General features: G+C 36.3%; 1 protein-coding gene across 1 annotated transcript; it reads right to left on the bottom strand.

Annotated features, from left to right (window-relative positions):
* Positions 1-967: 967 nt before the first annotated feature.
* Positions 968-8628, bottom strand: LOC125231253. The gene is made up of 3 exons (XM_048136644.1): positions 8471-8628; positions 6159-6298; positions 968-2041 (listed from the first exon to the last, which is right to left on the bottom strand). Exons 2-3 carry the CDS (start codon positions 6290-6292, stop codon positions 1813-1815), a joined length of 363 nt encoding a protein of 120 aa, XP_047992601.1. The 5' UTR covers positions 6293-6298; positions 8471-8628; the 3' UTR covers positions 968-1812.
* Between the last annotated feature and the right edge of the window lie 3893 nt (positions 8629-12521).

The following is a 12521-nucleotide window of genomic DNA, read 5'->3' as shown; positions in this document are numbered from 1 at the left end:
TGTAGGCATTCCTTAATTAAAATAACAAACTTTGTGCTCTGTATGCTAAATTAGTAGTTGTATTCAGGTCGCAAAACAATTAAAAAATAACGGGGACTCAGTTTCTTTTTTACATTTAGCCATAATTTCATTTTATTCACTCGTAATAATAGTAGGTACTTAAATTAAAAACTTTTAAATGCGCCGCTCCATTTGAATAAAAAATAAGCGTTTCATTATTTTATTTTCAAAAAATTTCGAAGCAGTTTAATTTCCCAAAGAATTTTTTAAATGTCATTACCACAGTATAATAAAGAGTACCTACTATAGTAGTTATATTATTAATATATTATATTTAGCAGTATACATTATTCGAATACTTTTTACTGATTTCGAAGTATTTGTGCGAACAAATAAAACAGTTTGAAACATTTTTAGTATTGATTTTATATTTATATTATTGAAAAATCTACCAAAGCTACTCGATATTAACAAATAATAATTAAATTTTATACGGTGGGCCGCGGCTGGGCGCACCTAGAGGAGGCCGCGTCGGTCCGGGAACAGTGGAAATCCTTCATAAGAGCCCTATGCCCCTGACGAGGGACAACAGGATATAATCATCATCATCATACTTTACACAAAACACAATCAGTCAGGTTTCTATTTTAATAAATAAATAAATATAAATAAATAAATATTATAAGGACATCCTTACACAGATTGACTGAGCCCCACGGTAAGCTCAAGAAGGCTTGTGCTGTGGGTACTCAGACAACGATATACATAATATACAAATACTTATATACATAGGAAACATCCATGACTCAGGAACAAATGTCTGTGCTCATCACACAAACAAATGCCCTTACCGGGATTCGAACCCAGGACCGCGGCGTAGCAGGCAGGGTCACTACCAACTAGGCCAAACCGGTCGTCAAATAATAGGTGTTTAATAGATTCAATTACTTAATAAAGTTACAAAGTATTCATGAAAACAAACAATTTAATTGGGCTAAAATTGTTTATCATTACATAGTTTACATACATAATCCTTATAATTAAAAGTCTCACTAGTTACAATGCTTAATTTTGAATAAAATACAAACATAATTTATAAGTCTTGTCGTTACACTGTCGTTATTGTTGTTACACTGTATATAATTTTGAAATTTGAATTATTTTCTTCGGGAAGTTTGCTCAGAATTATCATGTACTTAAAATGATTGTTCTTAATTCGTATTACTAAATTTTACATATAGGTATAAACTACCTAATCTGTGTGTGTATGTCTTAAATTATCAACATAATCTCTATGATCAGTCTTTTTTTATTAAGGTTGCTGATTCTGCGGATTAAAAAAGGTTTATCCATTGATGAAATTGCTCTGTAAGTGCTGGAAGATCGGATGTTGCTCTAATGCACGCCAGTTGATCAACCACAATGGTTGTCTTCTGGCAGCTTGCTCAGCTGGTCAACCAAAAAACTGTACTATCGTTTTTGAAGACTCATATTTTTTCTGTAATCTTTTCTTAAGCTATCAACATAATCCCTAAAATAAACGTACTTGAAGTTAAGATTGCTGATTCTGCGGATTAAAAAAGGTTTGTTCATTGATGAAATTGCTCTGTGAGTGCTGGAAGGTTGGATGTTGCTGGCGATGGTGCTCCAGAGCCCGCCAGTTGAGCAACCAGAATGGTTGCTTGTCTTTTGGCAGCTTGCTCAGCTGGTCAACTAAACAACTGTACTATCGTTTTTGGAAGACTCATGTTTTTTTTCTGTAATATGTGTCTTAAACTACCAACATAATCCCTAAAATAAATCTATTTGAAGTTAAGATTGCAGATTCTGCGGATTAAAAAAGGATTGTCCATTGATGAAATTGCTCTGTCCATGCTGGAATGTCGGATGTTGCTGGCGGTGTTGCTCCAGAGCCCGCCAGTTGAGTAACCAAAATGGTTGCTTGTCTTGTGGCAGCTTGCTCAGCTGGTCGACCAGCGCTTGGTCGCCCAACGCTTCTATTGGTAACCGTTGGGTGGTTGTGGTTTCGCCGGTACCGAATCTGTAATATAGAGGTAGTAATATTCAGTATCAATACAGGTTATAAATCTTTTTTTTTACTTCTTGTCTCTGTTGCCCAAAGGCTGTTTAGAAGAGATTGCTCTTTAGAAATAAGACCGCCTGTTACCTACCATAGGTAGTTAAAGAGATAAGTTTATTTTTTGTGTAATGCAGGCGAGTAATAAAGAATATAATTTGCATTACCTATTGTGTTCTTTTCCTCTTTGCGTCTGTAAGTCTTTTAAGCCCACTTGCACCAACCACTTAACTCAGGGTTAGTGGGCTGTCATCTGTCAAATTCCATATAAAATGGTAGGTTAAACCCTAACCCTCCATTTTCGTTGGTGCAAGTGGCCCTTAGTGTTTATTAAAGCCTGGCTAGAAATATATGACTACTAGCTTTTGCCCGCGGCTGCGCTCGCGTTAGAAAGAGACAAAACTAGCCTATGTCACTCCTCCATCCCTTCAACTATCTCCACGTCAATTCACGTCTTTTTCTTCAATCTTCAAATCACGTCAATTCTTCGCTCCGTTTTGCCGTGAAAGACGGACAAACAAACAGACACACACACTTTCCCATTTATAATGTTAGTATGGATTGTCAGGAGGGAGATGTTATTCTGATATATGGGGGGACAGTTCAGTTTAGTATGAAGAAAATAGTTCTTAACCGACTTCAAAAAAGGAGGAGGTTCTCAATTCGACTGAATGTTTTTTTTTTTATGAAACTCCGCATGGCGTGTAGTCATATATTTCTGGTCAGGGTTTATATTTCTTTGTATTTTTTTAGTTTATCGGGACATTTGTTACCTAAATACGTGATTCAGCCCTACATTAGCGTAATAGTATTTTATACAATCGTGATATAATACAAAGCTTTTCAGTCGAGTACCATGTTTAGGCCACGAAGCTTGCTGAGTGGCCTAATAGTACGGTACGAGAGTGAAAAGCTTAATTATATCACTATTGTATACAATACTTTTTCTACGAGTCATCATCTTCATCATCAATGGACGGAAATATCATCATTCATGCAAGTTAATTTTTTTTTTATACTACGTCGGTGGCAAACAAGTATACGGCCCGCCTGATGTAAAGCGGTCACCGTAACCTATGGACGCCTGCAACTCAAACAGTGTCACATGCGCGTTGCCACCCTATTAGAAACTTGTACATTCCCTTTTGCGGTGTTAAGTACACAGTAAAAAGGAGTGTACAAGTTCTAAGGAGGGTTCGGGTTGCCGACGACTCAAAGGACAATAAACGGAACAAGTTAGTTCCGTAAGTCCTCCCGTCATCAGCACACCGCACCCTCGTTGAGCTCTGGCAGCCTTACTCACCGACAGGAACACAACACTATGAGTAGGGTCTAGTGCTATTTGGCTGCGGTCTTCTGTAAGGCGGAGGTACTACCCCAGTTTGGCTCTGCTCTAGATTCGAGCGAGACAATATCCGCTGTGCTGTGCCCTACCACACAAAGCGGAATATCATTCGCTATGCCCTACCTCCTATTCATGGTTCATCAACGGTGAACGACGCTATTAATGTTAATAGCGTCGTTCACCGTTGTATCAACATCGAATTACCTAGCAACCAATTGTTTGTAATAACCGTCTCTGATTGGCCGATAACGCGACAGATAAAAAAAAATGTGTTTCAGATGCCGACAAATTTGCCAGGTATCGCAAATTAGTATAGAAATTGTATGAAGTTCTATTTTTGAAATTATTACAGTTAACTAAAAGTCAACTATAATGAGATTATTATAGTTGAGTCGGAACTGCCATAGAGTATAACACTGAAAAGTTAGCACTTATATGTAGTTTAGTCTGTGGTGTCCTAATTGACAGATTACAGTTGACGAGTAGAAAAAATAATTTAAAACATTGGCCCTTTCATATTTAAATGCCGGTTCTGATCCCTGATTCAAAAGCAAATGATTAAATAAATATTTCAACCAAAGTGCGAATATCAAAGCGCCAGTAGTAATCTAGCAATTATGGATAATTACCATAAGCACTTAGAATGGTGACTTTACTAAGTGCGCTAATCAGTCCTGAGTGATGAGAGGGCCTACCGCGAAAACTATTTCGTAAATTGCGGGTATCTCCGTCACAAGTATTACACCCTAATCGAAGTAAGAGAGAAACAAACACACATCAATTCACGTTTGTATACCTCACTAAAAGATCGTTGTAACATCTGGATCATTTAACACGTGTAGGCACACTGCAATCCGGAAATCCGGTCGGATCAGGTTGGGTTGAGAGAGAAGGACGGAACTATGTAACTTCCGATGTCAGCAGAAGACTTTTTGGGTCGCTTCACTCCCTGCGGCGTCTTCAAAACTTTCTTCCGCTTCACACGAAGGTTATCCTAACATTCCTAACCCGCTCTCTCTTGCTTCCACTTCTGGACTATGGGGACATCGTGACTGTAGATCTCAATGAGGACCTCCTTAATAAGATGGCACAGTGTGGGATCAGACCTCATTTTTGACCATGGTCTGTTTATAGTAAAAGCCGGTAGCCTAGACCAAAACAATGCTACGACTAATTAGGGTCAGTTGCCTTCGAGGGAAGCCAGTCCTGTCAAACTGGTGTAACTTGGCAGACGTTCAGATGTACTCCCTGAGTAATCACTGGTCAAACTATGTGACTAATTAGTCATTTTCGATTTTGATTTTTTTTCTCGAAAGTCCCTGTATATTAACATTTCTTTTATTTTTTTACTGAAAGGTGTGCTTAAACGTCCCATATAAAATCCCCATAGAGTAATTAAGCACACCATAATTTCTATATCCTATGGAATTGCTTAATGCAATAATTATGGCATATAGGGAAGCTAATCACCTTTTAGTAAAAAAATAAAAGAAATGCTAATGTACAGGAACTTACGAGAAAAAAAATCAAAATCGAAAATGACTAATTTGGTTCTAATACCGATATGAATGTTGTTAGGACTGTGCTGATTATTCCATACGATAGTATATTGCTAGTTCTATAAGTTCTCTTAAAAGTGTTTTTTGATAATCGATACCGTTCTCAGGATATTTTGAGTTTTAGTCAATTTTCGGGTACATTTGCCCTAAATTTCAAAAAATAATTTCTCGTAAACTAGTCATATTTGACATTCGAGAGTTTTAGTCGTAGCATTGTTTTGGTCTAGGCTACTGGTTTTTACTATAAACAGACCATGGTCAAAAATGAGGTCTGATCCCACACTGTGGATGGAGCGCCTGCAGAATGTCTGCATAAGATATATATTTGATCATATTTCGTCATTCCGTGAGCAGCTCGAGTGGCTACCCATCCGTCGTCGCAGAGACTTGCACACACTATCCCTCCTTTTCAAGGTGCTGTTCTACCCTTCCTTCCCGCCTTACCTCAAGGAACGGTTCCGGTTTTTGGCGGAAAGCAGTGACCACCGGTTGCGATCTAGTGAGGATCTTTCGCTTACGATCCCTTCCCATAGACACCGATCTTACGACAAATCAGTCACAGTATACTCTGTGAAGCTGTGGAATGCGTTGCCAGCTCCATTAAGACAGTGTCAGTCAGTAGCATCGCTGAAGTCAAAATTAAAGAAATTATGGCTTTCACATGAAAACCAATAAAAAAAATTAAACTGGGTCGTGTGCGGTTATTATTATTTTCATATATGTTTATTGTTTATATAAATATATATATTATTATTTATGTATTTAGGTATAAGTATTGCATTCATTTTTAGAGTAGGGATGTATATTATGTGTATATATATATACCGCTGCACTTTAGTTGTTTGTCTACCATCTATTCCTCTCTCAGTTATTCTAAGGTTAGCTGGAAGAGATCCCTTAAAGGGATAAGCTCGCCTTTGTACATAACCGTTATAATTATTCTCTATACATGTAATTTGTTCTGTACAATAAAGTGTTTACTACTACTACTACTTCCATAGCGGTATCCCTTTCTCTCGACCTAAACTGAACATCTTTAGTACTTCATGATAATCCCCCTGAACTAAAAAACAAGACGTTTTTTCAAGACAACTTCCTAAACCAATGATCATGCTTTAGGTACTTCTCGTGCGAAGCCGGGGCGGTTTCTAGTTTATAATTATGAGAATTCACTGACCTGTCGCCGAGAGCATTGCTCTCAGTGCTGGGTTGCTCGAGAACCGGGTAGCCTATCGGCCGTCTGCCGTAGAACGACCTCTGAGCTGCGCAAGCTACTACCAGCATGGCAAGGATAGTAATTTTGGACATCATTTTGTTCTGAAAACAAAAAAAAACTCACTAAACTATAGATCGTTTGTATTCTACCATCATGCACAGTCAAATCATTATTTCAAATCATGATCATAATGAGCATTCATACTAATGGGTGCGTATCGATCGATATAACTTTTTTTGATATATTTTTAGTCGTTATAACGATCATTTGATATAATTATTTAATCATATAACAACAAATAATATACTAAGAAATTGTATAATTCTTATTTAATATAATGATCATTTTTTCGAATAACATTTATTATAACATACTTTGAGTATAATGCTTATTTCCGATAATAAATAAATTGTATAACACAAATTTTTTCTAAAGCACAGTTAGAATAAGAAACAATTGTAGAATAAATTAGATCCATCATTTACCAGAAAAGTAGATTAGGTTAGAACTGTGACCTTTACACACAATGCGCTGCTACCAGAAAAATTGGTTAGGTTAGGTTAGAACTGTGACCCTTAAACATATGTACTGCTATCAGAAAAGTAGGTTTAGGTTAGGTTAGAACTGTGATCCCTTCAAAAAATAATAAAATTAATTCATGAAATGTTTTATACTGTTTGCTGGTTATATTATACTAGTCGTATATTAATAGATAGTTATACCATATAACTGTTATTATAAATAAGTGTTATACGAAATAATGATTATACAAAATAAAAGCAGATATTTTGTGTTTATACCAAATGTTAATTATGTCAAATGAGTGATTATATCCTTTAATTTATACGAAATGTTGTTATGTCAAATGTTACTATACCAAAAAAGTTATACCAATCATTACACACCCCATACTAATATTATAAATGGGAAAGTGTGTTTGTTTGTCCGTCTTTCGCAGCTAAACGGAGCGACGAGTTTACGTGATTTTTTCAAGGGGAGATAGTTGAAGGGATGGAGAGTGACATAGGCTACTTTTTGTCTCTTTCTAACGTGAGCGAAGCCGCGGGAAAAAGCTAGTATTTAATAAATAGCACGCGTCTTTGTTAATGAAAAGATCTAGTTACAAAGTGCGTAAAGGAGATGTCAAACATCAATACTAGTCGTATATTAATAGATAGTTATACCATATAAGTGTTATACGAAATAATGATTATACAAAATAAAAGCAGATATTTTGTGTTTATACCAAATGTTAATTATGTCAAATGAGTGATTATATCCTTTAATTTATACGAAATGTTGTTATGTCAAATGTTACTATACCAAAAAAAGTTATACCAATCATTACACACCCCATACTAATATTATAAATGGGAAAGTGTGTTTGTTTGTCCGTCTTTCGCAGCTAAACGGAGCGACGAGTTTACGTGATTTTTTCAAGGGGAGATAGTTGAAGGGATGGAGAGTGACATAGGCTACTTTTTGTCTCTTTCTAACGTGAGCGAAGCCGCGGGAAAAAGCTAGTATTTAATAAATAGCACGCGTCTTTGTTAATGAAAAGATCTAGTTACAAAGTGCGTAAAGGAGATGTCAAACATCAATACTAGCTGCGGCATTATGAAATAATTTGACTACACAATACATAAATAAGTATTTTTAACGTAACTTTTAACATAAAAATAAGATTTGTAAAAAAAATAGATTCGTCTGGACAAATAGGTACAGAGAAGCCCATTTAGATCGGCCAGTTTTTCTCGTTATTGAAATCGATAACATGGTTCCTAAATGGTTTTATAGATACAGAAGTTTCAATACTGACCGATCTAAACGGTCCATCCGATAACTCAAATAGTATTTTTACAAAAAACATTGCCTCAAATGTGTATAGAAAATATCAGTTTGTCAAGCAAGATATCACAATGTTCTCAATTATTCGAAGGAAAACTAACTAAACACCCTAATACCAAAGTGCATTAGCTATTTAGGGTCAGTGTGCTAGTTTGTATCCACGTACGATAATTTCGTTTACACACGGTATAGCAATTAATGCATTATATTTATGTATATGCTACTTGGAGAATGATTTTATGTCGATTGATATACTTTTTTGGAAAACTTTTTAAGGTTAGCAATAAAAAAAATTGGGTGTATTTAAACGTCATCTCATTAGAGCCAGAATATTTAAGCTATTTTTCTAGCAATTTCTAACCATGTTTATTGTCAATTAACTAATGAATTAAGCGACTATAATCTGTTAATAAATCAACACGTACCTTTAACACTGATTATCTTTCACTGCACGTCACAGAATTTTTACCAGTTAATAACTTATTAGTTATCTATTAATAGCACTAATTGTTAAACAAATTAAGATACTGCACTGCGCATCAGACAGAAAATACAAGACTGGCTGATCCAGTTCTCGTCCATATCATTTATACTCTTTTAAATACAACGGCAGACATTAAAAGAAAGAGATGGTCAACTAACCAGGAGTGAAGGAAAAGGACAGAATGTCAACAAAAGTGACTCATACGCATCGGGTTCTCAATTTCTCGGGGTTTTGCCCATCCCTTGGAAAACAACGTTAAGCATCTCAAGAACGCGCGCCAAAAAGGTAAAGCAATATAAATTAAGGGTTGGTTCAAAATTTTGTCGATATGCTTTATGTCCCCAAAAATGTGACATAAGTAGTTGGGTTTTAAAGTTGGGTGAAAAGTTATTTAGCTTTTCAATGCGAATCTAGAACGCACGCACTCCACTTTATTTGATACTTGACGGGCTAGACAAATAGTTAGGTATCATATTGCCCCGTACAAACATAATTTTGCATTGTGAAGAGAAGTAGAAGAGTTGTAGGTGCGTTGCCGACCATAAAGATACACCAAATAAGTGTTGGTGAGTTGGTTCGTGTGACTCTTAATGAATGCAAAATAAGGAAATAAATTTATAATATCTGTGGTTTATGCAGAGACGGTTTTGAGGAAAACTAAGTCAAATATTATTATGAGGAAGGAATATAAACGAACTCGCGAAATCTGATATATTTTGGCTACATTCGCTAAAAATTTCAAGGACAAGGTCGCCTATTTGAGTCAATAAAATTTTATACTACGGTTTTCAGTAGACATCTGAATATTACCACGTTTCCACGTTTCGAGGTAGTTTCAAATATATTGCAACTAAATGTTGGAAAGACCTCACCTCCCCCACCTCACAAAAAACTATTAGCAGCTTACATATTCAATTCTTAAATTCAATTCTTTCATTTCACACAATTATGCCTTTTCCTTGACTAAAGACGTACCTAATCTTTCGCAGGGTGAATCAACCTATACCCAAAAAAGAATACCAAAGTTACAAAGATTTTAATCCAATTTTGTGTTTATTTTCCTTATAGGATCAGATACAAGAATAAATGCACATAATATATCATCACATTCCAATTATGTAGATTAATAACCTCAATGCCTTACTAACTCAATTAGCAATTCATTCGTTCATTAAAAATCGTCGTCGTCAATTACGATGTCTACAAAATAATTCAACTTATGTTATTAAATATAATAGTATGTTATTAAATATAAATAATCAAAACTAAACCTTAACTACCTACATAACCACTTCAATGTTATGGTACATCATGCTGCGTCCACACATTTCGGGATTCGGAAACATTCGTGATACTGTCTCTTTGACTTCTCTTGGGACCAAAGCAGAGACGACATTATCCGAATGTACGTTTTGACGTATACAGCCTATACAGCCTAGCAAAAAAATTAAAAATTATAAAGTGACAACACCGTACTGTCCCTTGCAAATCTATGTGTAATTTTCCTTAGTTCTACTTTTTTACTAGGCTTTACATAATGTACCTTCTCGTAAATATAAAGTATATGTTACCGTTACTCATAGGTACCTATATTGTTATGTTTCCAGATTTCCTAAGACTTCCTTTACAGTCCATAGGTTAATTAAATACTTACAATACATTATTAAGTTATTATAATAAACATACAGTATTCTTAACGGCTCAGCCACGACATTGGTCTAAGCGCGACAGCGGTGAGCGGCGGCCATACATTGGAGCGAGACAAAGCGATGGGACTTTCATTCGCACGTATGGCTGCCGCTCACCGCTGTCGCGCTTAGACCAATGTCGTGGCTGGGCCGTAATACTACGAAAACCTAGTTACGCACTACTTATATGCATAAACGTTTCCTTTCGAGAACGCTCAAGACGACTATGACGTCAAACGCAGTTTCTGCATCTCATTGCGCTTTTTAATGACACAAGCGAACGGGAAAACCACAGTCATAGTTCAGTGACATTTTATTAAATGCGGAAATTGAATGATTCATTGGTTAGTCTATAGCCGTCATACAGCTGTATTGCAAAGCGATCGTATGCATTTGCCTCATACAACCACACTGCGTCGACAGATCCAGACTGCATTTCGTTCGCCACATCATCATCCTCCTTGCGTTATCCCGGCACTTGCCACGGCTCATGGGAGCCAGGGGTCCGCTTTGACAACTGATATATAAGTATAGAATTTGATTATCACTTTTGCTAAGCAGTATGGAAGAGCGATAGAGAGAGATTACTATGATACGCTTGAGCGGATAAAAATGAAATTTTGAACGTCGAACGTCGATTAAATTATGACGGTACTTAACCCTTGCGCAGACCTATCACAATCGTTGCCAACTTAGTTTGGTCTAGACTCAGCAGTCAGCACTGTCAAGTAGCATTATTACTTACTGTCTCCACTACTTAACCCTGTATGTCCATAACGAAAATAGTCATCGATTTGGTAATAAAACTAATATTAGGAGCGAGCATCCTCTATCCTCACTTATTTCTCTATGACAAAACTAGTACATATAATGAGTCCCGATGGAAGATATTTCCATAAAAATTTCATAAGCACGTCGTACTATAAATTCCTCGAGACACCTACACGGGCACACACACGTGCATCCATCCCTTTGAATTAATTTGACACAGAGACTAGTTAAATATAGAGACTGCAATCACAAAGATACTTTTTTACTTACTTCGTTGGCGCGATGACCTAAAATGAGCACGCCACTTTACGCGGTCCAGAGCGATAAGTATTCCGTCAGCCCTCGACGCTGAGTGCACAGAGATCTGCCTCCACTCTATCCGCCCAACGCTTAATAATTAATATTGGAGACCGGTATTAGTACAGTCAACTGTAAAAATATGGGAGAAGAAACAGAAGATTCTTTTAGTGCCAGTTGCATCAAACCGTCTGTCACCGTTAAAGCTAGCTAGGTAGCTAGGACACTTTCCATGAGAACATTCGCAATTTCAATAACTTCTCTTCTGTATATTGCAATTGCTACTTCCAGTCTTTGTAATTAACTAGTCTTCTCCACCCATAAGAAGGAAGGTTATACGCTTACGACAGAGCCGTCAAGTAATTTAGAAGTAATTACATTCGCTCACATTGTAATCACTTTGTGTAATGAAATGCTCAATTATCTCTCTGAAAATTTGTTTTTTTAGGAAACGAGCTGAATTCCCTTTAAACTGTTACTTACAAAGAGAACGTGTGAATTCGCGTTCCTTAACATTTATCTTGACAAGACTCAAATATATTAAACTTAAAAATTTCACTACATTATAGTATTTACCTATGGAACAGTATTTCGCTCAGCGGATAAGTATAGCTATCCAGCGGGGCAATGCGGCCAGCCTTTGGGCACCTTACCCACTGGCGACGATCTGAGCCAAATTTTTTATTTGTAGATAAGTAGTATAAGTTTTTATTTGTAAGATTTTTAGTATAAGTGCCTGTTGAACATAGGTACTAATACTACTAATAAAAATTAAAGAGATTTTTTTCAGCTTCAGACTACGTATCATATTTGAGATATATATTATTATGTATCATATTATTTGATAATACCAACACCGTGCAATCCCTCGATAAACTGCATACATATATATGTATAAATGAATATAAAGCATCTAATGACTATTACAAGATACAAGACATGTATTGAGAAAAGTCAATGTTTTACACGTCAAAAAGTTTACAATTCATTTTTATAAATTCAAGGTTACATACCTACATATTTAAACAACTACACTACTGCTGGGTCCTTGGTCGACTGACACGAAAAAATTCGTAAAAGAGGTGTCAGTTCGGCTAGTGGGCGTCTCAGGCGACCCTAGGGCGGGCTCTTTCTTTGCCCAGAGAATAAGTTTGGCGATTCAGAGGGGGAATGTAGCCAGCATATTGGGGGGTTTCCCGGAGGGAGATGAATTGGGAGAAGTTTTTTATATATAGT

The sequence above is a fragment of the Leguminivora glycinivorella genome, chromosome 11, assembly GCF_023078275.1.
Source record: "Leguminivora glycinivorella isolate SPB_JAAS2020 chromosome 11, LegGlyc_1.1, whole genome shotgun sequence".
Lineage (NCBI taxonomy): Eukaryota > Metazoa > Arthropoda > Insecta > Lepidoptera > Tortricidae > Leguminivora > Leguminivora glycinivorella.
The sequence above is the reverse complement of the archived record's forward strand: the minus strand, read 5'-3'. Positions and strand labels throughout refer to the sequence as shown.